The following is a 25,784-nucleotide window of genomic DNA, read 5'->3' as shown; positions in this document are numbered from 1 at the left end:
CCCTTTGCCGCCCGCACAATCACAGAGCGCTGACCTGCCCCGGCTCCTGCGGGCGCACGCCCGCACCCGGTTGCCGACCCCCCCCCCCAGCTCCGTTATTTCCTCATCTCATCAATCTGTCAGCGGAGCCCTTTGACGCGCTGCACAATACGCCGGCGCCGTTTATTTCAGCCCATCTCAATATGGTTCCAGCTTTTAAAGATTAGTCACCTCGTCCGAGAGGTCTGGACCCCCCGCTAGGGGGCGTCCGAATGGGGGGGGGGGTCCTAAATTGTAGCGGCCGGCAGCTGTGGCAGCTACCAGGACAGAAATTAAATCTGCTGTTGTAGCTTTCGACTCAAACAGTTTTGTAAAGTAACGTTTTTCAATGCACCACTGCTAAATCGCTGAATGCAAAATGCAAAATGATGAAAACAAAATCAACTGAAAGTAGCGTCTTGACAGGTTATTAGGTTAGGTTAGGGCTATTACGTTCAGATAGATGGGCTGGGCTCCAGCACCCCTGGAACCCCTGTGAGGATAAGCGGCCCAGAAAATGAATGGTTAGATGGATGGATGCTATTTTTTTCCCAGAAAGAAACTGAATTGACATTCGGTGACTGCAAAATAATAAACATTAAAACACGGGAAGTGACATTTGAATTGAGACAGCGACTCTTGTTGTTGACTTCAAACTACAACAACGTGAAAAACGACATCAGCGCCGCTGATCAGTAAAATTATCGGGTCCTTCCGTCTCCAGGAAGGAAGACAAAAGAAGAAGATGGAGTAGTTCATTTGCTTTGGGGATTGTTTTTTTTTTTTTTTTTTTTCCCCGGGTTGGGTCGTAGGGGGATGTACTCAACTCACTCGGAAAAAAAAGAGACCATTCAATTTATTTTCAAGTTAGGATGAAAGGACGACTCCAAACTATGCGTGTCGCCTATTCAGCACTTTAAAAAAAAAAAAAAAGACAAGGCTGGGGGACTTGTATGGGTGAGGGAAAGGGGAGGGGGGTCTGCATAAATTTCTTATACACAGCAGACAAAGTGATTGTCCGCCCGCCCCCCCAAAAAAAAAAACTTTTCTGTCCCCCTCCAGAAAACACTTTCCTCGCTGAATGGCCACCTATTAGTGACTCCATTATGGCCGGCGGGCTCTTGAATGGTCCCTCACTGTGTGTCTTTATCGCAGTCGGGCTATGAATGCGAGCCTGCCCGACCCCCCCCCCCAAGCCCCCCGCACCCTCCCACCTCTGTTGTGTGTTCCAGGTGTGGATAGTTAAAGCGTGAACTCCTCCCGAGCTGCGATTGTGACGTTGTCGGTGTTTTACATGCATTTAGCTCAGCAGTTCCCAAAATTATTTGCACTTAAGACCGGTTTCAAATCCAGCAGTTTTTTTTTGCTGAATTTTAAGCCTCGCTGAGACACTTTAAACATTGAAATGTATCAAAGTTTTTTTTTTTTTTTTTTTTTTAAGCACCTGTCGGCATTGCCTCACCGTCGAGAAATGGGAGATGATCGTATAACATCACTTGGAGGAAATGAAAGAAAAATGGCGCTTTTGTTTATGGAGCACATTCATTGGAATAAAGATATTTCATCAAAAAAATTCAAAATAAAACATCTGTGAGCTGTAATTGCAATTCCGTGATCCTGCAAAAGTGAACAGTCAGAATCTGGCACCAGCACCAGGTTCTAAAAATCAAACTTTTTTCCTTCGGCCTGTCTGTGGTGCAAACTCCCAAACGTCCTGCAGGCTTGTATCTGATCTCCATATTAGCACCACGGCGCCTTGAAACAAAAACAAAAAGTGAATCTCTGCACAGCACCTGGCTGCACTGTTGCCCGATTATTCCCGAGTTTGTCGGAAGAAAAAAAAAAAAGAATGTACGGAGAGGCCAAAAGTGGCTTCTTTTTTTTTTTTTGTCACGCTAGAGGCCAAAAACACCTGCAAGAGAGCCCGATTGTTTATCTTGACTTTATCTCTTTTCTCCTAAACAGCGCAAAGTACAGTAAGCCCCTGAATGCAACACTTTCTATTCATCAGCGGGCCCTTTAAATAACCTGTCACGCTCTTTACAGCCGCACAAAAACTACTTTTCTGGGGCTCTGAATGAGGCTTGGCACAAAGCGCGCAGTGAGTAAATATCAAGTGGCGTGTTGATACTCTGAAGAAGAGTTGGGCCGGACTTTATGATGATTATGGACGCATTGTGGGGCGGCCGCGGCGCTCACCTCCGCGGGGAACCATCTGCTCGCCGTCAATGCGTCACCTGCTCGGTTGAGCCGTCGCCGGGGCAACCGGGATTAGTCGGGAGGGAGGAGGAAGGCCGGGGACGCCCGGCGACGGGCGACTGTCGTCCTCTGGTGGCGGAACGTCAAATTTGGAGTTCGGCCGACAGCCCGTCATCGCCTCCGCACGACGACTTTTGTGATCCGGGAAACGGATGAAAAGGTGAGTAAACACAAACCTGAGGACAGGAAATGAGACACAAATACATGATGACAGGGCTTGCTAACCCCCTCCCAATTTTTTCACATTTTTTTTAAGGATAATCTAAGAACACCACTTGCTTGAAGCGCTTCCTCCACTTGGGGCACTCAAGAGCAACAAAGTGCAAACAGAACTTGTCAGCAACAAAAAAAAAAAAAAAAAAAAAAAAATGTATGTTTGGACAAAGCGGTGGTTCCCAAACTTTTTTTTAACCCCCTGAGATGAAATTATTTTCAGGCCCTACACACACAATTTTTCTGTAAATACGGATAGGCTTCACTTGCACTAATCAATAATCATTGCAGCGGTGACTTTTCCCAATTAAAAAAATACTATCAAGCCACCAAGAATAAACAAAAATGATCACTTATATTTTTCAGCTAAAATTAATATCATTCATTTAATTTCAGTGGCTGGACCATTTGCCGTGTGTCACGGAATAATGAAAAGTGTTCATGGCAGCCCCGCGCGCACCCCGTCATAACAGCGCTCCCCCCCAGGGGGCACGCTCACTAGTTTGAAAGCCCCTGGGATAAAGATACCTTTTTTTTTTTTTTTAAACATCACGTCTGTAATTGCTTGACAATGTATTGTTAATTTCATTTTTTTTTCCATACTATGCTGCCTTGAGATACAAGTTTGACATTGAAATGAATGGAAACGCCATTCATTTCTTCTAGCCACCTCAACACAAAATCAAATAGAATTTGTATATAGTATATATATTTTTAAGACATTTTATCCCCCCCCCAAAAAAATAACTAAATACAGCAATGACAGAATTTAATCAGATCAGATATGAAAGTATTTGCCACATTTTTGCTTCAGTTCAATGGACATCGCGCTACTCCTTCTGGACCGCACGCCTCGGCCGCCCGATTTACTTTGTCGTCGTCATTGTTGTTTGTCGAAAGGAATGGACTGCAAACAGGCGATAAAAACACCGTGTTGAATACATGTGAGGGGTTAACCGTTTTTTTGTGGGCTATTGGGGAGGCGGAGAAGAGCGGTGACCCCCACACCCCTACGCCCCCCCCCCCCCCATCAGGTGCTCCGGTACTCGCGGGCCACGTCATCAACTGAATCTTATCTGCATCTTTAGCACACGGTGTTGCTTGGGATGCTAACGAGATTAGCGACAAAGACGAGTGTCCATCTGCAGGGACCACTTCCTGTTTACACTCGTCCACAAATTGGGGAGAGGAGAGGCGGCCCCGATGCTGAGAGACTTCCTGTCAGGGCCACGTGCGAGAGTGGAAAAAGTCAATTATGCGAGGCAGCGGTGCGCGGAAGGACCGCTGCCCGTTCCCAGCATGCAACGGCGAGGGGGTGGGCCGGGGGGGTCGGTCAAGAGCCGTGGAAAAAAAGGGCTCCATTATGCCGAGTGAGAACGGCGCATGTGGCCGGGCATCTCAAAAGTTTCACTCTTTTCTTCTCTCCCCACTTGCAGTTTCTCCTGAACAATGAAGGGTCGGGCAACCGCCCCCATGCCAGGGGAGAGCACGCCATCGACATTCTCACAGGAGCAGTCCATTAAATCTTGGGAACGGTGTGAAAATACAATCGGGAGCCGCGCAGTGACGCCGCGCTTGGCTTCCTCGCTCCGACGAGCACAAAACGACAGCGAGGCCTTTTTTCCCCCCCACTGCAACGGCGAAACGAGGAAAGTCAGACCTCTGAACGCCGCCCAAAGTCGCGCTGGCTAATGTTAGACTCTTGCAACAATGCACCCCATGAAATGACTTTCAGAATTATAGCCATCTTAATTACACTCGAAAAGTTGCAGCGTAATCAAATCCAAACCACAAGAGACCGTCCGGCTGGGCTTTAATGCAGACTGTCTCGAGGTTCTGTTGACAAATATGTTTTCCCTTAAAAAAAAAAAAAAAAAAAAGTCCAAGTAAATAAATGTAAATCTCGGCCGAGAAATTATGTGTTGCATCCAGGATTTACAAAGGGCTTTAATGCGGACTCTTTCAAGTTTCATCGACTCGCAAATTTGAAAATTTGACATATGAAACAATAAATAGTGGGATGTGTCCTGCATCACAAAGTGCTTTCAAATTGCAGAGAAAATACATTTTTCTCAGGACTGCAAGGAAATACTTAACATAACATCCAAATCTACAAATATTGGGATGCGCGCTTTAATGCAGACTTGTTCAAGTTTCGGGGACTAATGCAAGAATTCAAGTAAAATCATAACTTGGGTCTTCCTGATCAACAAGTAACGGGATGCATCCAGCAAAGCGAAAACATGAATGATTGGACACTTTATTTGTAAAAATAATAATAATGCGCTTTCCAAAGAGTTCTGTTTTTGCAAACCCGTGCATTTGGATAATAATAATAATAATAATACTAATAATAAGTAGATTTCTGCATGAAATATATCATTTCGGTCATGGCTGCCAAAATTGTTGGCCACATCAGTGATTCCGGTCGTGTTGGCCTTTGCACATCATTCCGGGTCCGACACTACCCTCTTGTGGTACCCGCCGCTGTGTCAGCCTCACAAGTGGACCGGTCGGGTTGTACTGAGCCGCCAGTCGCCATTAGGACCCGAATGAAAACCGCCAACTGATCCGGGAATTGGTAACGGCTTCTGGCTAACCTGTGACGGTTGCGAGTCCAAAGTGGATCCAATCGACCCTCACTTCAACGTCCCCTCGATCCAGCGGGCGGTTCATCCCGATTAAATCGACAATGACCTGAGCAAAATCCGCCACGTTGTCCCCATGTGAGTTATTAAAAACCTCAAAAGATAACATTTTGCTTTGCAGGCATTTTATGATGTAAAAACTAGAAAGACTGCGAGCCCAACAGACGGACGGAGGTGAAAGTTGTTTTTGTTTTTTGTTTTTTTTTTTGCCGTGGAAGTGACACAAAAACATCCTGCGGACTTCAATCGCATGCGTGTCGGGCCCACAGCAACAGACGTACGTGAGGGGCTTAAGTGTGTGTCAGCATCTTATTTAAAAAAATGTATTTCATGCGCAGTTAATTTCATTGATTAATTAATCAATTCCAGAATAAAATACGCAGTTAAATGATTAAAGACAAACAAGTATATTTTACAATCTCTTAGGAAATAGGAATTACCAATTATTTTATCGGGATGAATTGAAGTTTTTAAAATTTTGAGGTTCAAAAAAAAAAAAAAAAAAAAAAATGCAAACGTAAAATAGCACACTTAAAATGACATAATAACTCATCGTCATTTTCCCCAACTTTCAACATTAACAAACGACAGTAAAGCTGCCAAGAGGACTTCCAAAAACTGGAACGCTGGATGCGTCCATGTGAGCCGTACAAAATCCAGTCAATGATGAATTGCAGAGTCCAAAGCAAACACGGCGAAGCAGCATTTGGCCACTGCGATGCACGCAAATGCAAGAAAGCTGAGAACGAAGCGCCTAAGCGGGAGTGTTTTGAAGTCCAACTCGAACTCTCTCTGGACCAAATCAAATTTTGATCCTTTCAGAAATTTTCGATCTGACCTGTTGCGAATTGGCAACCCCTGCACGGAAAGGCTTCCAAAAGTCTTTTTTTTTTGGTAACGCACTTCCACTTTGAAATAGTTCTTGCAACCGTACTCTGGTATGAAAAAAAATAATCATAAACCAGTGGACGGTGGGTCAGCTGGGCGTAGGCCTCGCAGTTCTAAGGACCCAGGTTCGATCCCGGCCCGGACACTCTTTTGCTCTCACAAAATTAGACACTCTAAATTGCCCTTAGGTGTGATTGTCTCTATGTGCCCTGCGATTGGCTAGCAACCAGTTCCAATTGGGGTTTTTTTTTTTTGCTGCTTTGGTCCCGGGTTGGGTCGTAGGGGGATGTACTCAACTCACTCGAAAAAAAAAAAAAAAAAAAAAAAAGAGACCATTCAATTTATTTTCAAGTTAGGACGAAAGATGATGTGTACCCTGCCTCCTGCCCATTGACAGCTGAGGATAGGCTCCAGCGCTCCCCGCTACCCTCGTGAGGATAAGCAGCAAAGAAAATGGATTGATGTTCATCAACCTTTTTTGTTTTTAAATGTAAACCATACTTTTATAGAAGTAGATTAGTTTGAATTTGACATGTAAAGTGATCAGCTTCTCAATTGTTGGATTTCGGCATAACTTTTCAATGTTAACAATTCTGTCGGCTACAATTCGCTGTCTGAAATTCACCGGGCAGGGTTACTTCAGGTCAGAACCGAACGCCCAGCCAATCCAGTGACGCTTTCTGAGCATGTGACGTCACGTGACCAAGAAAGCCTCACTGCGATTGGCTGGCTCGTCTGCCTGGTAGCGCAGAAGGTGCATTGCAGACAGCGAATTGGAGCAACTATTTAAAATGTGATCACTTTACATTTCAAGTTTTAATCCTGGTGGCACCTAATCTACTTCCATATACTTTTGACTTCTTCTACTAGTTACTTTGGGTATGAAAGTCATTATCTAAAAATATTAGAAACAAGTATAATGCATTTATACAAACCTATATTTTGCCTAGCTACAAGAAATAAAAAATGTAAAAACCAGCTACATAAAAATAACAAACTCTTCAAAATTTAAATCTCAGGAGGACCAAGTACAGAACTGCACTTGCCTCGTGTCGCCCCCGAGCCAGACTTTGCTGACCGCTGCCTTAAATCGACATTCTTTTATCCCGAGTAAAAAAAAAAAAAAGGTTGCATCCCCCCCCCCAACCAGACTGTCAACCTCCCCCTAAAAAACACGAGACCGCGTACATCTTACGTCACCGCCACCATTCAGACCACATGGGCCCCGCCGCAGGCCTGTTTCACAAGCGGCGTCTCGTCACATGCCAACACACGGTGGGAGGGGGGCAGGGGGGGTGGCCGGGGCGTCACGTGACCCGCTGCGTAATAAGAAGTGGCGGCCCCGCGAAACAAAATCCGGCAAAAGCTAAACGCTACGCGCACAAACACACACACACACACACACGCAGTCACCTGCACGTTAGAGAAGATGGACGCGGCTTACAAGAGAGTCAACGGGAGTTCCGGGCAGGACGGCGAGCCGGAGCAGCGCGACAAAGGGGTAGGTCTGCAAAAAAAAAAAAAAAAAAAAACATAAACAAAAACACAAAATTGCATGGAACAACGCCGTTGGGGTGATGTGCAGGATGAATTAAAACCAAAAAAAAAAAAGTTAGTTAAGTCAGAGTAGCTTTTAGTTGTATTGAGGTAATGTATAGACTCACTTTTGTCCGTAGTTACGGTTCCACTGGACTGGAACGGCTGTATGACTGCCTCATAATATTACATGTACACAAATGAATGGATCATGGCTTGTTGAACAACATTATGAATGATAAAAGTGGAGTTGGCGACAATATCTATATTTAGAATTTGCAAATTTGGGATAAAGTCGACGCGCGCTCTCGCGGGCCGCATAAAATGATGCGGCGGGCCGGGCCCGGGTCCCCGGGCTGCTAGTTTTACACCTCTGCTTTAAATCATTCCCGTCTGTTCATATTTTGTCAGATAAGCGATCATTTCTGTCAAATGCTTCACAAATGCGTTGCGTGCGGTCCACAAGAACCGGGCCAAAATTCCACAACGTCGGAAATCGACAAGATTTCTTTGTTGAAGTTGTGACAGAAAAGAGAGAAATGATTTTGTCGCGGTGCTGTACGAGCCCGGATTCACACGCGCGTTCCACGGAACTCACCAACCTTCCCAAAATTTAAGCTATTTTTATCGCCTTACCCATCTTTATCGATCTCGTCTATTCAATTACGCAATGTCGTCGCTCGGCGGATTTCCATTCCGGAAACGCGGCACGACGCGAGCATTGATTCCGAGACGCGCTTCACGCCGGCGTGGCAAAAAAATCCACGAAATCGCAATTCCGTAAATCGAAACTGTGAAATTGCGGAATCGAGTCCGACGGGGATCGCACGATGTTGCCCGACGGATCCTGATTGGCGGACTCCATGAAATACACGTGTGAAGTATTTGTCAGCAACAAACACACACACACACACATATATAATGCGTGTGTGTATGTATACTGTGTATACACACACACAAACATATACTGTACACACACACACACACGCATACATTTTCCTCTCATGTTTTAAACGCACCGCTGTTACTATTCTGAAGCGTAACCACGGTGAGCGAGGGCATCTGGACCGGAATATTCCGGAGACAATAGCTGGAACGTCAAAGGAACCTCATCGGGAAAACAGCTGATGAAATCTGACAGCGCGCCAGCGTTTTGATTACCGCCGGCGTTTTTCCCACTTTTAAGTCGTTTTTCCCCTTTTGTTTGCATTCCCCGGGGGGTGCGTTGGATTTCCGAGCTATTGTGATTCCTCCGACATGTGGCGGCGCTTAAATGCAGATCAGAATTTGGGCTAATCGTAAGGAGGTGCTGTGGTTCTCAGAGGCGGCGCGGCTCCATGTACCTGGAAGAGGAAACCAGCAAGAAGAGCGAAGTCGTCTCCTGCATCTTCTCGCTGAAGGAGGAGGTGGGCGCCTTGGCCCGAGCGCTGCGACTCTTTGAGGTAGGACGCCGCCGTCCGTCCGTGCCCATCTTCAAAAAGGAACTTTCACTCCTGCAAAAAAAAAAAAAAAAAAAAAATGCCACCAGTTAGGGCACGGGTTCCAAACTCAAAGCCCGGGGGCCAGATCCGGCCTGCGACATCATTTTATGTGGCCCGCCTAAGCAGGTCGCGTGTGTCACATTCAACGATTCGTGCTAAAATCCCTCGCATGTGCAAAGAATAATAACGCTGGCATCCATTTTCTGAGCCGCTTATCCCCACGAGGGTGAGCGCCGGAGCCTATCCCAGCTGTGTTCGGGCAGGCGGGGTACACCCTGAAATGGTTGCCAGCCAATCGCAACAAACAACCTGTCGCACTCATCATCACACCAACGGGGCAATTTAGAGACTCCAATTAATACATTTTTGGGATGTGGGAGGAAATTGGAGAGCCCGAAGAAAAGCAACGCACTCCACACAGGCAGGGGCGGGATTTGAACCCCCGGTCCTCAGAACTCTGAGGCCACACCTCGAACAATACTGAAGTTTAAAAACGATTATCCTTGACTTTGGATTCCATTAATGAGTTCACCGTCAATTTGTTGTTGATATGTATGAATATGACGAGGCATTTAAACGTTGACGAGGTTTCCCAGTCAGAAGGGCCCTCCGGGTGAAAATATAACTTCAAATCGGAACAATATTTCATATTTAGGGCAGGGCTGGGGCCTTGAAAATGGACAAAGATGAAGTGCATATTTTGACATTATCTGTAAATACACAATCATACTTTTAGGAGTACAGCTGCAACGATTATCAACTAATTGACGACAAATCAATTGTCAAAGTCATCGACAGCTGTTTTGAGTTATTAATCATGAATAATTACTTAAGTGAAACTTGTCCACATCCTCAGATTTTCAGCCTCTCAGCAGTGTGTAGTTTGGACTCAGAAGAATTAGAAATCAATTGAAAACAATAATTCAAATGAAAATTGAAGATTTGGGGAAAATGGCTCAGCTCTGAGGCCAAAACCCCTCCCACTTTTAACCTTTGCGGTCACATGACGCCATCACATGACCTCACAGGACACGGCAGCTGACTTTGCCGCCGGTCCGGACGTCGCGGCCCGCGATTGTGTTTTTAAGAATAAAAAAAAAAAAAAAAAAAAAAACAATGGCGGTTTCGTCGCTGGGTGTGGAAATGTCGATCCCAGTTTGTGTTTTTCGTGCCGGCGACCTTTCCGAAGAGGCCCCCACGACTAAACAAACGGTGCTTATCTCCCGCGTTCGCGGGCCGCATTGATCCAGCGGGCCGCAGGTCCTGACTGAAGGTGACCCGAAAACTTTGCCGCTCCGAACTCGCCTTTCAAATCGACGGGAGACGACCACGTGAGGCGATCTCAACGGCGGCACACTACGTGTTTTACTCACGAATAAGAAATATGGAATAAAAACGTGTATCCTGTAGTTTAAAAAAAACTGCTTGGTTTTTTTTTTTCCAATTTTTATTTTATTGATTTTGCAGAGTGTGCGTACGTGACTTTTTGCTCGACTCCGCATGGATTGGCAGCGCTTCTATCGTTTCATCACCATCAAGGTTAAACGTGGAAGCGCACCCCCCATGAGGGAAAAACTAAAAACTGAAAATAATGGGAGGAATCAACAGGAGTTATTGATTGTGCATTGTGGAATGTTTTTTGTTGTTGTTGTGTTCATTGCGTTGGTTTTTTTTTTTTTTTTTTTTGGAAGTTGTAGTTGAAAGGAACACAAGTTCCTTTCTGGACCTATGAGCTGACACCCTCCCAATCCTCCCCCTGGCCCTCCCTCCCTCCCTCCCTCCCTCCCTCCGAAAGAGCTCGAATGCCCCCGCGCAACCCACCCCGACCGGTCTCATCGCCGCACTTCATGTGACTTGGCATGTGATGCCCCCCCCCCCCCCCCCCACCCCACCCCGACCTGCCTGTTGGGGAATTTGGGAGCTGGCTTTGCGGGGACCTCGTCGCACCGGCGACAAAAATCAAAGAGCTTTTCTGAGAAAAAGGAAACCACCCACAACCCCCCCCCCCCCCCCCGCGAAGGAGCAAAAAACAGAATTGTGCCATTGTAGCATTTCAAGTGATTACGAGTGGATTCCAAACTTGATGACTTCTTCGTGTGAAAAGCAGTTTGAATATTTAGCCGACATTCCCCATATCCAACTTCACGTCTGCGCATAGTACGCTCTTTGCCACTCGTAGGACCATCGAGCGCACGAGCGGAACGACTGGGGTGCACTAGTAGCGGAATTACATGCTAATAATGAGGCATTTCGGTAAGTAGTCAAGCAGTGTTACTGGCCCAAAACAGTAGTTTGCTCCAAGATTTAATTACGTACAAGTATGGCAAAAGTGAAACTAGTTGTGGGGGTAAAAAAAATACGACACAATAGTTCTACTAGTGCACTGAATCATCTTACTCTTAATGACAAAGTGGACTAGTACAAGGAATTGAAACTGGCTACTCAAGGATCTCCACCAAACGCTCCAAAAAGATTTCCATAAAGCTTAATCTGAATCCTTTTTCCATTACTGTATGATATTGCTGCATACAAGTAGGAAAACCTCATGCTACTAGCGTGGCAAAACTTTGGGCCGGTTGACAATAGACATGATAAAATTCGACTAGTTAACATCGAGCAGGCAGTTTTTATTCCCATTTCGGACTCGCAGTTCTGAGGACTGTGGTTCCAATCCCACTCGCTTGTCTGGCTTTTCTCTGGGCACTCCGGTTTCCTCCCACATCCCCAAAATGGCATTGATTGAGGGCTGGAAATTGCCTCTCGGTGTGATTGTTGTTTGTTTCTGCGTGGCCAGCGATTCGCTGGCGACCAGTTCAGGGTGTACAGTAGTCCCCCCCCCCCCCCCCCACAAAAAAAAAAAAAACAACCCACACAAAACAAAACAAAACAAAACAACACGTATGACAGTGACCTGAATAGTCTTAGTTGTGAGGTCGAAAGGGGATACTACTACACGGACCTCCAGCTAGAAATGAAGGATATCCAAGAAATCCTCATCTTCCCACATCTTCGTGTATTGTTGCGTCACAGTTACATTGACAAATTATGCACGGCTCACCCCCTAAAATGCGTGGAACTGGAGATTTAGAAGGCAATCAGTTTAAAAGTATCACGTGTGACCATTTTCTAGCGTTTGCCGCTCATGTGCTCCATCAGGGTTCGGCCTATTTAGCATCGAGTGTGACACGTTCAGTGCGTTTGGTATGGGCAGTCCCAAGTACGCTTTGGGCTTTTGTCGACTCGACTGAACCGTTCATCTCGCAGGCTGGAATGATTATGATCAAATGTACATCTTTAGCGCATTACCAAATCCAGATTCGACATGTGCAGTTGTTGGGAAATGACTGCAAGAGCCTCTTTAGTTCACATCCTTTGCACTTCGCTGATTTCCCTTTTGGACTTTCTGATTGCGATGAGCGGTGGTCAAACGCGCAAGTCTCAGCCAAAGTTCAGAGCGCTGCTTCTTTAACAGCTCAGTATGTCTTGGAAAATCAAAAGCAATATCAAACTTTTAATTCAATTCCTTTCAACAGGAAGAAAGGTAAGGTAACTAGTTGTCACATTCAGGCGCTGCTAAAGTCACGCGACGCTGTGCTCGTCCAAGAGACAAACCTTTACGCACACTTTTATGTTCTACTTTCACCCTTGCTTTTACTTTTTGAGACTATTCGTCATTTTTGAGACGGGAGTATAGCCCGGATTTCGCTGCCGGACACCGACGAAGCTCTCCGGCGATCCCACGGACTTCGCCTCCAAAACTCCGACCGAGCAAACGTACCGTATGGACTTGTGCACTGCTTGCACCCTTCTCGCTCAGAGGCTTGACCTGCCCTGAGGGACTCGCCCGCTAACTCGAGCAGAGGAGCTCGAGCGTAAATGGCGTGCGACTAAACCGCAGGTCTTTCATCAGGCGTGGGCATTTGTTGACCGAAATACAAACAAGCTCTCGAACTAGTTTTCCACAAAATTGGTCTGAATCAATAGAACCGTGAATACGTGGAGGATGACTGGGCCAGGACCTGAGGCAGGACCGCTAAAGGTGTCTACAGTACTTCAGTTTTTTTCCTCCTCAACTGGACTCTCACGCCATGTTAATAGATATCGGAAGGCATCTTGTCATCGTAATAAACATTTGAGCAGGCCACGTGTGAAATGTTACCCAGTCAACATCCATTGCGGCCTGGTCACCTTGGAACGGGATGGACCCCCACCCCTAATCTGTGGTCCCTTCTTAAGGTTTCTTCTTTTGCCCAACTGGGGGTCTTGATTTGTTGTTTTTCTTCACCCGATGGTGGGGTTTAGATTCGGGGATGATGTCAATCACTTCCAATGGGCGGGCCGGCAAAGCCTTTGCGACCCCTCTGCCAAGCTGACTTGACAAGACCGTATCAGTCCCGACTGAGACGGAGACGGTCACTTCGTGGCTTCTGAGGGGTGCTGGCACGCTTGGCTTTCAAGACAATGTGGCTAAACACAATTGGAAGCAGATGTGGGAATAATGAGAGGCCCCGGCGCGTACGCCCTCGCGTTCCAACCGGCCTATCGCAAAAGAGAACGTGCCATCCACCCTCTCCCGCCGCCGTCTGTGCCTTCCGGCGCCTCGCAAACGCTCTCACGAATCTTAGATTTGCCAAATGACGTCACGTTCACAGACCATACGGAGACTGTGTGTATGAAGTCAGTGTGTGTACATACCGATCCCGAACATCTGAGAATTGTAATCTTGAGGGAGGTTCAGCAGTTAAGTTCACGTGCAAAACCTGATGACTCGAAAGGCCTGCTGGGTCCATGAAGGACCTTTGTGGGAGTAGTTTTTGCCATCATGAGACTTGAGTAAAAAAAACAAAAAACAAAAAAAAAACTCTTTGATCACATTCAAGACCTCAAATTCAGAAAATTATGAATCATTTTCAAGCAAACATTTATCGGAAACAAAAGCGCTGAAAAAACATAACTGCATGAAAGCGTTTTTTTGATTCAAGAATTTGCCCTTGAGTAAATGCCACCCAACAGTTGACCATTTGTGGCATTCTCTAATTTTTTTTTTTTTTTTTTTACAAAGTTTGGGGTTTTTTTTTGTTTTTTTTTACTGCCTGTGGCAAATTGTTAGCAATCTTTGGAGGAATGGATCCAAGGGTACAAGGTGTATTTATAAAAAGAATTGAAACCTTCATTGGGGAAAGCCAATGTGGTTGCAGGTCGAATTGCAAGTTTAAAGGAATAGTCCGCCGAACTATGAAATCTTTAATCCGACAGGTCACGTCATATGTACTGTACTTTGAAAATTAAGGTTAAGTATGAGGAGTATGAATGGGCGGCCTTTGTGGAGAGGGAGGGTTCCGCCGGGTGTTGAAATTCACAGACGGGGAAGTACGCCAAAGCATTCGTACTTGACGTTGCCAAATTAACATTTTGCCAACTTCGCATAAGGACAAGAAAATCAAACACGCCTTTGTTGCCAAGAACCGTTCAGCGTCGCACAATCACGACGGCAAAACAAATTGAATTAAGGTCTCCATCAACGGCGTTAATGGTAAGGAGTACTTTTGTCGTCGTTTGGTTAGCAACATCATAATCTTATTTCAAAGAATTAAGAAACTTATTGTACTACAAAAGTGTCGCTCGTAAATAAATGCACAAATACACTCGTACGTACGTCGTACAGTTCGCTAACCGTCGGGTCCTTCCTCGGATTATTTCTATCCGAATAATGGGAAAATTATGCGATACAGAAGGGCATTCCCACGTGTCCGGCGGTGGCGGTACTGCATGTGATTACACGACAAATCGGCCATGATTTCTTTGTTTACGCACAGAACACGTCACATTTGCACAAGTTGTAGGTCATGTGACTCGCCTGTGAAAATTGGGAATTGCCAATAAAAACACCATCAAACGATATCGGATGAACCTCAAATTTTCAAAGGTACAGTGCATATGACGTGACCTATCATATGAAGGCTTTTCATTATTCAGCGGACTATTCCTTTGAAAAATTGGGATTCATCTTCTCTAAACTCATTCTTGTTCTCTCTCGCCATCAAACACAGCCAGCGAATTAACATAAAAATCCAGCTAGAGCAGAAGGATGAAGGATCCGCTCAAAAGTACAAGAAGAGGAACTTGAGAGTATTGTGGTACCACGGCACTACCTTGTGGTTACATCAAGGAAGTGCAACAAGGCACTACAACAACAACAACAACTTGGCGTCCATTGACTCACGTGAATATTGTTGTCCTGGTGGCGTTTTGCAGGAAAAGGGCATCAACCTGACGCACATCGAGTCGCGGCCGTCCCGCGTCAGCAAGGAGCAGTACGAGTTTTTCATCAGCGTGGACTCGAGCTGCTCGCAGGCGCTGGACGACGTCATCGACAGCCTGCGCACGCAGATCAGCGGCCAGGTGCACGAGCTGTCGCGCAACAAACAGAAGGACACCGGTGAGAGACGGCCCTTCCAACTAGTCCCGAGGTGATCCGAGTTTATCGGGGTCGATCGGGGTGTTACCGTTGTGGTGCTTCGTGGCCATCGGTGGCGCTCACTGACATAGACTCACCACCCGGCTCTGACCCCGTTATTAGTTGTTTCAAGAATGACAATAGTTTTGCTACTCGCCGCTACCAGGCCTGGCGGGAACAAGGGTGCCGAGCTCGGGCCAGAGGGTCACGGCGGGCCGGGACCGACGGGACCTACCGAGACGCGGTCGCCGGCCGGTCAGGGTCAAGTGGACGCGACGATATTTATGGCCCCGCTGTAAGGGAAGCTTGTCAGGGCGTCATTGTCCGGGAGCAGCCTCGGGCTTTTGGACCGCACGGCACAAATGGAAATTCATGAGTGTCTTTGCCGGTCATTAATCGAGGAGAACAAGCAGATCGTCTGTACGCACTGCTCTGCTGAATGTCAACGTCCAAAGACGCCAAGATCTCTTACAGTCCAAAACCCTCAACGCGGTCATCAATAGCCATTTGTGCTTCTCTGGTCACACAATTGTACATCTGCAGCTATTTTTTATTTTTTTATTTTTATTGCGTTAGAGTGTACTTGCTTTTGATAGTACATTCCAGGACCAGTAGCACAAACCTCAGTAAATTTGCGAGCAATTGGGCAAAACAAAATCCCTCAATCAATAAGACCGAGACAAGGTTTGTCTTTGAAGAAAACGGCAAATAGCAGACGTATTTCTATCTATATCGAGCCATTCGTGATGGATTTCCCACCAGATTTTCTGCTTGTAGAAATCGGCCTCAAGTGCTGAATTCCCCCCGCAAAAGACACCGTCACAAATGTAACACAAAACCTCATTTCTTAGGGATAGAGATGAAAGTGGACTTTTGTGAAAATTCCTGAAAATCCAAATGTGAGCACTGGGGGAGTCCGGGGGCATGCCCCCCTGGGAAATTTAAAAAAAAAAAAAAAAAAAAAAAAGGATGACTGCAGTGCATTCTGGCGATATCCGTGAACAAAATTCAGACAAAAATTGAAAGTAAAATTTCTAAGTTCTGACCAAAAAAAAAAAAAAAAAAAAATTGGGCAGAAGTTCCTAGGGCCAAGCCCGGATTCGCCCCACACCCCCCATCCCCCTATCACTGGATAGCAGAAAATCACATTTGTCTTTAAAATATGGCATCTTACATCAAGACAAATGAATTAAGTAAACTATTCGGTAAAAAGACATCTAAAATTGTCCTTTTCCCCCACATTATAGTAGAGATAAAGAATATACACAAAAATAGATCCTATAATTTCTACACCGTACAGCAAAACATGTTCAAGAAGTTGATTTGTAGTCATTACTATTAATGTTTAAGTCTCAAACTTGTTACGGCGCGTTGTACTGATACACTTAATACTAATAGTATATATATATATATATATATATATATATATATATATTGAGAGTTTGTTTTCAAAACGAGACGTAGGCATTTTTTCAGATTTACAAAACTCGCGCCAAAATTATCCATTCGGAGCTGGATAATTTTGGTGCGAGTTTCGTAAATCTGAAAAAAAAAATGCCCATGTCTCGTTTTGAAAACAAACTCTTCATATATATATACATATATATATATTGAAAAATGTACGAGTGTGGTCAGTCATGCTCGCAGATGAAGTTGCAGGTGTGATTAGAGATGGCCTTAAAATAACTTACTGGATTAATATAACATAACAGTCAATTAAAAATAAAATGAACAAATACATAACTAAAATAGAAAACTAACATTTTAAACTCGGAAATGATCATTTCCAATTTCAAGTGATATTAGTAGTTGAAAATCCGGAGAACTTTCATCACTGTAAGGAGTTCTTGTGCAGGGGGGGAAGTCCTCCACCTGAAAAATTTGTCGGCCTCCCTCCCCCAGAATTTTCTTTAAAAATCAGAACCAATAAAAAAAAATCTAGCTAACTCATTGACTTGAAAACTCTCCTCTCCAGTGCCGTGGTTCCCCAACGACATTCAGGACTTGGACCGCTTCGCCAACCAGATCCTCAGTTACGGCTCAGAGCTGGACGCCGACCACCCGGTAAAGTTCTGACTCATCCGACGCGCGCGACTGCGCATGCGCACGTCTTCTGACGCCCACACGGCATATGAAAGAGGAGGCCCGCGAGGCCGCCTATTCTCATGGAAAAACGCACAAATTGATGTCATTGCTCTTATAATTAGAGATAATTGCTCCCTTTTGCCTCCATCATTAAAGCAAAATATATTCATCTTAAAGCTGAAAACGCCTCTCTACAAAGGCTTCATTTTGAATGCACATTTGCATGCTCTCATTGGGGACCGAGTGCGGAATACTGACAAAAGGCCACGGGGATTCGGTTGGCTGTCATTTGGGAGATCTATCACGGTTTTTCCTTTTGTGTGTGTGCGTGTCCGCCAGGGCTTCACAGACCCCGTGTACCGGGCCCGCAGGAAGGACTTTGCCGACATCGCCTACAACTACAGACAGTAACTGAACTCTTAATTCCTCGCCACGTGGAATGAAATGTAACATTCTCGCGACGCCTGGTTCATGAAGGGACCTGGATCTGAAATTTGCTGAACATTATTAGTTCCTACGATCTAAAGTGAACTTTGTTCGCAAAAACTTCTGTCTGGCGACTATTTACTGATTGATTGATAGCTAGATAGATAGATAGATAGTTGCCAGTTTTGGTGCTTCAAGTTTGCGGTTTTGATCCTTTGCAGTGGCCAGCCCATCCCTCGGGTGGAGTATACAGAGGAAGAAAAAGCCACATGGGGTACTGTTTTCAAGGAGCTTAAGACCCTGTACCCGACCCACGGGTGCCGCGAACACAATAGAGTCTTCCCCCTGCTGGAGAAGTACTGCGGCTACAGGCAGGACAACATCCCGCAGCTGGAGGACGTGTCCCGCTTCCTGCAGTGTGAGTTGATTCTTCTTCGGCGTCCGTATTTTGCAAGCACTTTTCTTGGAATCACTCTGTCTTTCCGCAGCATGTACCGGTTTTCGACTTCGCCCGGTAGCCGGCTTGCTCTCCTCCCGGGATTTCCTTGCTGGCCTCGCCTTCCGCGTCTTCCATTCCACACAGTACATCCGCCACGGCTCCAAGCCCACGTACACTCCTGAGCCGTAAGTCTGAGCGGTGGGATTCAAAGTGGACGCCACACAGTGACGGTTTTACTTTTGGATTAAGTTTGTTTTCTGTTCCAGTGATATCTGCCATGAGCTACTGGGGCATGTCCCGCTCTTTGCTGATTCCAGTTTTGCTCAGTTCTCCCAGGTACACAAAGCGCTTGGACCAGACTCCTTTCCCTCTCAATCCGAATCACCCATTGACCACACGTAAAGTACGAATGTCACTCGTGTTCAGAACAGGCGACATTATAGTTACGGTTGCCCTCAGAAGTCTATGACGACTGTGAAAATCGACGTATAATCACCTCATTCAGGGTCCGGAAGACATGATGTGGTGGGGCAGATGTGGACTTGAATTTGGCACCTGTGACCTAAATAATAACATTTCTTTTGTTCCCCTCTGAACAGGAGATTGGACTCGCTTCTCTTGGTGCCCCGGACGAGTACATCGAGAAACTTGCAACGGTTGGTTTCTGCATCCAATTGAAGATTCCAGATGGAGCTTGCTGGTGCTAACCAGCATTTGTTTCTGTGTCAGGTCTATTGGTTCACCGTGGAGTTCGGGCTGTGCAAGCAGGGCTCCGAGACCAAAGCATTCGGAGCAGGCTTGTTGTCATCGTTCGGAGAGCTGCAGGTACGCATCATCGACCGCCCACCACAGTCGGGGTGTGTGAGCGCGTGGCGGGGGGTCTACGTTGAGGCAGTGGGTTAGTGGTCCACTTGGGTTTAATGTGTCACTGAGCTACAACAATCTGCCTGGCCAGTGAAGAGTGTGTGTGTGTGTGTGTGGGGGGGGGGGGGGGTGAACTGGTCCAGTGCCTCAGCGTGGGCCGAAGAGCTTATATGGAGGTCACACGTTGCATCAGTATTGGATGTTCGCTTGGCTGAGTCCAAAGGGTAAAGCAAGAGGCCGTAATCATACTCCACTTCCTGTTTTTAGCAGGACTCTCAAGGCTCATTGATTGTCTGAGAAGTCAGTGAATGTGTCACTGCTTGTCTTCCAGTACTGTCTGACGGACAAGCCCAAACTGCTTCCCTTTGACCCCGAGAAGACCTGCGTCCAGAAATATCCTATCACAGAGTACCAGCCCGTTTACTTTGTCGCTGAGAGCTTCGAGGACGCCAAAGACAGAGTCAGGTATGCGTGTTCCACGCCAAATACAGTACACCTCTGGGTACAGCACACATCTTACCAGAAATCCCTCAATCCCTAACTTTTTGTGAGTCTTGTGCAACTGACACGTGCGTGGACCTTACAGGAAGTTTGCTGGCACCATTCCTCGGCCTTTTACTGTGCGCTACAACCCGTACACCCAGAGCGTGGAGGTGCTGGACAACACCCAGCAGCTCAGCAACCTGGCCAACAGCATCAAGAGTTGGTTCCGATCCAGTTTTATAAAACACTGATTACGATAAGCCGCTTCCTAACACGTTTTTATTTTCTTGGCCGCAGGCGAAATGGGGAAACTATGCGAAGCTCTGCAAAAACTGGAGTGACCAGACAGCCTGAAGCTTATTCTACTTGTATATTACTTTTGGATTAAAACAAACATTATTGGGATACAGTCAAGGATATTCTGTTTTAGTTTAGTGAAATGTATCGCCTCAAGATGTCAGCAAAGTCTAATGTGTTATTCTGTTAGTACCCTAATGGATACTAAGACATGATTTCACAATTATGTAAGACTCGTATCATTTGATAACCATTTCCCCCCCCCCCCCCCACTAGTTTTTGGGATGTAATATATGAATGAAACAGAAGAAAATAATGACATGGTCTCAGTTGTCTTATTCTGCAATAATTTGACAGCAACACTCCACAAATGTGTTTCTTGTGCACAAAAGCTCCCGTGGGGAAACAAACGAGGCTAAAAATACATAATTTTTTTTTATGCAACCTGTAAAGAAGACCCGTTTCGGTTGAACGGCTATCACGCGGTGACGCCACATAACAAGGGGCTGCTCAATGACTTGGTTTGGGCTCAGTGACGCAAAAGGCGCCCAAAAAGGGCACACGCTCATCTGCATTTATCCCTCAGATGCTATTTAAGCGGCTGGGACTCACACTCGCAGCACATCTTCCGACCATGAAGACGGACAGCAACGCGGGGCAGGCGACACCCTTCGGCAGCCGGGGGCAGAGTTTGATTGAGGATGCCCGGCGGGAGCGCAACATTGGAGGAGGAGGTTTGGCGGGGACCTCCCGGGGCCTGGACGCGCAAGTTTTTGAGGACAAGGAGGGCCGGGTGACCCTCAACGTACTGTTCAACCTCGGCAACGACAAGAACGCGGGCTTCTTTAAGACGGGAAAAATATTTGAGGTAACCCGGGAGGAGGACGCCAATAATTCCGCCTTGCCTAACAAAATAATGATGACTGTGCGCATTTAGCCGGTAAACTATTTCTAACCTTATTTAGCTACATGATACGGTCAAACGAGCAACGTTTAAGCAAGCGGTTTTGTGTGTTACGGCACTGTGGGGACCAATCCCTACCGTGAGTAATTCACACTACTGTCATTAAAACATAGCTAAAAGTGTAAATATATATATATATAACAAGCCATGATACCAAACCATCTTCAATATTCTAAACTTATCTTGTTACATTACCCTTAAAAACTGATGGCCTACTACAGATTTAATTTTGAAAAACAATACACCCCAAGTGCTCATTCAGAGACACCTCAACTCTCCTAACTTCCACAAACAAGCCGTGACAAATTTGGGTCATTGAAAACCACCCAAGACGGTCTTCCTTCAAAATACTTCCTTGGCTCGATTACTGCGCAATGTTCCGACTTAGACGAGGCTTAAGTGTCATCTTGTGGCCTCGTAGGGGTGGATCATAAAGTGCACAAAAACTCCTGATGGGATTTTCAGTACAAAGCTGTGGATAGGTTCTCAATAGGTGACTGACTGAATTCTGGGACCACGGCAATATTCGGGATGAGTGCACAGGTTTCAGCAATGTGCGTTTGTCCCATTTACAGACAATCAACGCCAAACTCCTCCACGTCGAGAGCCGGCCAGGAAGGAGGTCAAAGAACAGCACATCCGACTTAGAGTTCTTTGTGAAATGTGAGGTGAACAGATCCGACCTGGACGTCTTTGTCAACTCGTTGAAGAGAGTGGTAGATAACGTCAGGTCAATCCCGGAGGAAAAAGGTGCGTTTCGCATTAGTGTGAAGGTGTGGGGGCGGTTGTTCCTGTCTTGAATTGCTTCTTTTGGTCTGCGTGACAGTCCCCTGGTTCCCGCGACATATTAAGGACCTGGACAGATGCACGTTGTTGATAACCAAATTCGATCCGGACATGGCCAAGGATCATCCGGTGAGCATATTAAAAAAAAAAAAAAAAAAAAAAAAAATGTCGTCAGCTGTGCTCTTGAAAAGTGAACCTGTGAACAAACAAAGTGCGACATGTGCCGCAGGGCTACGCAGATGCAGAATACAGGAAGCGACGCGCTTTCATTTCCGAGCTGTCCTACAGATACAAACAGTAAGTTTTAAAAGAGAGACACTCCCAAATGTCACTCAGGTGGTGATTTTTTTGGGTTGTTGTTGTAGGGGTGACCCACTGCCCGAAGTGGAGTACACCGCTGAAGAAACAGCCACGTGGTGAGAGAACAGTTTCACGGTGATCACTGCGGAGAAGTGATGAGACGCGAGCTAAGCAAACTGTCCATTCAAAAAGGAGGGAGGTGTACAAGAAGCTGCGGAACATCTACCCCAGTCTGGCCTGCCGACAGTTCCTGGACGGTCTGCAGCAACTGGAGCGTGAGTGCGGCTACGGCGAGGAGCGCATCCCTCAGCTCAGAGACATCTCCAGCTTCCTCAAAGGTGACGGGGCAGAACGATCGCACCCACTTACGACACTGGAGGGAGACAAAAGGATTCGCAGTGGGTGGAAGGGTACATACGTTGGAGCGGATCTTTCCATTGACGAAACAAAGCCCTCGTGGAGACCTTTTCCCCCTTTCTATTGCGCAAAGCAAGAACTGTAGATGCATGGACATACTCAAAAATCGCGATGTCTTCAAATTGCCATCACTGGTCACTTCGTGTAGATGTCCACAGTTACTCTTCAGAACAAGTATAAATTCAGCCGGCTTCCGGGGTTATAGATGAAACCACTCAAATGTCGGGCACAAACTTCTTTCGGTGTCAAGTAGTTGAAGTTGAGTGACGCTCCAGGAGATCTTCCAGATGGTCATCGATTTCTTTTGTTGTTCTCCCCAGAAAAAACGGGCTTCCAGCTGCGTCCAGTCGCAGGCCTGCTCTCTGCCAGGGACTTCCTTGCCAGTTTGGCATTCCGAGTCTTTCAGTGCACACAGTACATCCGCCACGCGTCGGCGCCCATGCACTCCCCTGAGCCGTAAGTCTCGCCGGATCTGTCGAGTCCCGCTGGACTTGTCCATGAATTTACTTCTTTGATGGATCTCTGACCTCCTTCCGCAGGGACTGCTGCCATGAGCTGCTCGGTCACATCCCCATGCTAGCAGACAAAGAGTTCGCCCAGTTTTCCCAGGTATGTTGCAGATGGTGTTCTTTGGTGTTTTGCCTGGGAAAACCTTAACTGATTAGCGCGGTTACCTACAGGAGATTGGACTGGCCTCGCTTGGCGCATCACAAGAAGACATTGAGAAATTATCCACGGTAAGACATATTGTTGAATGGGATTTTTTGAAAGGTGAAATTCTCAGGACTGAAACATACCGGGAGGCAATATCGATTGGAATGTGATACTTAGCCACCTGAACAGCATCAGGTGGACAGAGCTAATAGCTGCATCCACTTTGCCTCTTTTCCTTTTTAGCTATATTGGTTCACTGTGGAGTTTGGTCTCTGCAAACAAAATGGAGCAATAAAAGCCTACGGCGCAGGACTTCTCTCGTCCTACGGAGAACTTGTGGTAAGTGTACACCGTGTTGGGAACATGGCCGACATCATCCCGTTCTATCCGCCTTGACGCCGTCCGACACATCTCCCAGTACGCCCTGTCAAACGAGCCAGAGTACAAGCCTTTCAACCCGGAGGAGACCGCCGTGCAGCCATACCAGGACCAAAGCTACCAGCCAGTTTACTTTGTCTCGGAAAGTTTTGAAGACGCCAAGATTAAATTGAGGTTTGTTTTTTTTTTCACCTATTTGATAGGTCAGACTGCTACTGCAAAACATATCTAATTTTTTTTATGTTTCCGTACACAGAAAGTACTCGACAACAATTAAGAGACCGTTCGCGGTGCTCTATGAGCCCATCACCTCCAGTGTTGAAGTTATGGATCAGCCCAGTAAGATCCAAATGGCTCTGTGTAAGACCCGAGAAGACCTGAAGATGCTGCAAGGCGCGTTGGAGAAGCTCAGCTCCCCCTGAGAACACGACCGGACCAAAAGACTGAAGCCAAGTTACATCCATTCAAAATAAGAATACAAATTTCCAGTTGAATTTTCTCAAATTGCTGTCTCTAGTTCTTGTTCTGTTGTGAAAGAAATAAACGTTTATTTTGCACGGCTGCAGCTACTTTACATTACATGATAAGGGAAAAGGCCAGCAGGACCAAACCACTACACAAGCAGCACTTGCTCAGCGGCCGTACGTTTCCAAACCGACAGTTTCCATGTTGGAAATTCTTGGAAGGCATTGATCTGCGTGTGTTGTTAAACAGGGAGAATGATCTTATTGTGAATGATTTAAGTATCAAGTTGCCTCCGCTGGTCAAAGTCGGAGCCAACAGTGAGGCCGAGCTAGTCGACAGGGCCAGGTCAGCGGGACCTCACAGTCGACCGGGCGTCGTCCTCACGGATGCAGGGAGCCGCCGCCACGTCGTCGTCATCCTTTCATTTCCTCCATGACACTGGAGACGGGCAACCCTTTGAGGTTTGGACCAAACTCCAGGCTCGTATTCCGCACAGGCGACCTTACAGCTACGCTATCAATAACTCATCATCTCCCTTATCAACAGTCAAGGCCTCAGATTGTCCGCTTTGCTCCCTTTCTTCCGATAATCCAGACAACAAATTAAACCCAGCTCTGGCCTCTGCAGAAAGCTTTGGAAGAAGAAAATAGTGATAGGGAGCGGTGAGCTGAGGCAAACCAGACATCAAACTCTTGCTCACTCCTTGCATCCGACGCATTTAAAGCCACAAATCCCAGAGAAACCTCAGGCGGGATACAGCCCGCCCGAGGGCCAAATAACAGCAGGTTACCGTGGAAACAATGAGGAGGTCCGTCGAGATTCCTTCTCTCGGCGTGGCTGGCCACAAATCCCAGCACAGTGTATCATCCCGACTCTGAGCTGCAGCGTTTGCGAGGACATCCCGAGTCGATCTTACCGTGGTTGTCTCCTTTGGAGCGGCAACGCGGGTCATCGGGTTCACAGAGTCCCGCAAAACGTGTGCGGAGCTCATGATTCCATTCTAAACCCTTGGAGGCTCCATACAAATCCTCTTCGCATAAGTTCACCAAAAGGACAGGCGCTCGCTGTGAAGACCCTGACTGGCAACATAAAAAATGAGACAAGGACAAACAAGAAGGGTAATAAATGCAAGTGCGTGGATATAAAGACTTGGGTATTATCCATTTCTAATAGTCTTGGACTGCGGCTGCGTCTCCCGCAAGGTCATACATTAATCTATCACGTTTACGGAGGTTTGGAGTCCGGATAAACCAGTTGGAGGAACTCGGAAGGGCGAACAACTACAGTAAAAAGAACACTTGAATCTGGTTTCCCCAAACTTTACTTTTTTTGACACAGTCTTACATCATCGTGGGAAAACGCTCACAGCCAACAGGACGTCAGATTAGACCAAACGCCCAACTCAAAGCGCTTTAATCTCCCCGCTTCCATATGATGTTGCTCATTAGCTCCGTGGCTCTCGTTGAGCTTAAAGTTTTAAGACGGGGAAAAAATAACCGTGGCAATTAGCAGAGCAGTCCGATTTTTAAGGATCAATGCGAGGTTGGAAGAACAAGGTCGCAACTTACTTCCGTTGTCGTCGTTCTTCTCCTCGGCCTTCAGATGGCGTCCTTGCGGCAGACCTGGAAAGCCTTCAAGACTCGGGACTCAAATTTCAGGGCGGGAAAATAGCTCAGTGCGCACAGGCAGGCTTGATAGCGCTTGGAAAACATTTAGAGTGCGCACA

The 25,784-nt window shown here is 46.5% G+C and overlaps 3 protein-coding genes across 3 annotated transcripts in view; 2 read left to right on the top strand and 1 right to left on the bottom strand.

Moving 5' to 3' along the window:
- LOC133493336 (atrophin-1) overlaps nucleotides 1-2,359 on the bottom strand; it is a 33,451-nt gene extending 31,092 nt beyond the window's left edge. The window contains exon 1 of the mRNA XM_061806616.1: nucleotides 2,218-2,359. Within this exon, the coding sequence (XP_061662600.1) occupies nucleotides 2,218-2,233 (16 nt within the window). The 5' untranslated portion in view covers nucleotides 2,234-2,359. The remainder of the gene's footprint in view (nucleotides 1-2,217) is intronic.
- A 5,088-nt stretch (nucleotides 2,360-7,447) lies between these two features.
- pah (phenylalanine hydroxylase) lies at nucleotides 7,448-20,348 on the top strand. The gene is made up of 13 exons (XM_061806621.1): nucleotides 7,448-7,527; nucleotides 8,885-9,004; nucleotides 15,299-15,482; nucleotides 17,476-17,564; nucleotides 17,925-17,992; nucleotides 18,233-18,429; nucleotides 18,500-18,635; nucleotides 18,717-18,786; nucleotides 19,050-19,106; nucleotides 19,180-19,275; nucleotides 19,646-19,779; nucleotides 19,901-20,016; nucleotides 20,095-20,348. Exons 1-13 carry the CDS (start codon nucleotides 7,456-7,458, stop codon nucleotides 20,136-20,138), a joined length of 1,383 nt encoding a protein of 460 aa, XP_061662605.1. The 5' UTR covers nucleotides 7,448-7,455; the 3' UTR covers nucleotides 20,139-20,348.
- A 371-nt stretch (nucleotides 20,349-20,719) lies between these two features.
- th2 (tyrosine hydroxylase 2) lies at nucleotides 20,720-24,028 on the top strand. The gene is made up of 12 exons (XM_061806704.1): nucleotides 20,720-20,962; nucleotides 21,634-21,808; nucleotides 21,885-21,973; nucleotides 22,074-22,141; nucleotides 22,210-22,260; nucleotides 22,337-22,482; nucleotides 22,882-23,017; nucleotides 23,101-23,170; nucleotides 23,242-23,298; nucleotides 23,459-23,554; nucleotides 23,634-23,767; nucleotides 23,850-24,028. The coding sequence occupies exons 1-12, from the start codon at nucleotides 20,729-20,731 to the stop codon at nucleotides 24,013-24,015; spliced, it is 1,422 nt and encodes a 473-aa protein (XP_061662688.1). The 5' UTR covers nucleotides 20,720-20,728; the 3' UTR covers nucleotides 24,016-24,028.
- The last annotated feature ends 1,756 nt before the right edge of the window (nucleotides 24,029-25,784 follow it).

Source organism: Syngnathoides biaculeatus, chromosome 20, assembly GCF_019802595.1.
Source record: "Syngnathoides biaculeatus isolate LvHL_M chromosome 20, ASM1980259v1, whole genome shotgun sequence".
NCBI lineage: Eukaryota > Metazoa > Chordata > Actinopteri > Syngnathiformes > Syngnathidae > Syngnathoides > Syngnathoides biaculeatus.
The sequence above is the reverse complement of the archived record's forward strand: the minus strand, read 5'-3'. Positions and strand labels throughout refer to the sequence as shown.

Bases quoted from the DNA above. Each gene is read 5' to 3' on its own strand.
- pah (XM_061806621.1), top strand. From the start codon at position 7,456: ATGGACGCGGCTTACAAGAGAGTCAACGGGAGTTCCGGGCAGGACGGC. The intron at 9,005-15,298 runs GTAGGACGCCGC...GGCGTTTTGCAG, and splicing joins GAGCGCTGCGACTCTTTGAG to GAAAAGGGCATCAACCTGAC. The intron at 17,993-18,232 runs GTAACTGAACTC...GATCCTTTGCAG, and splicing joins ATCGCCTACAACTACAGACA to TGGCCAGCCCATCCCTCGGG.
- th2 (XM_061806704.1), top strand. From the start codon at position 20,729: ATGAAGACGGACAGCAACGCGGGGCAGGCGACACCCTTCGGCAGCCGG. The intron at 21,974-22,073 runs GTGAGCATATTA...CATGTGCCGCAG, and splicing joins ACATGGCCAAGGATCATCCG to GGCTACGCAGATGCAGAATA. The intron at 23,555-23,633 runs GTAAGTGTACAC...CACATCTCCCAG, and splicing joins CGTCCTACGGAGAACTTGTG to TACGCCCTGTCAAACGAGCC.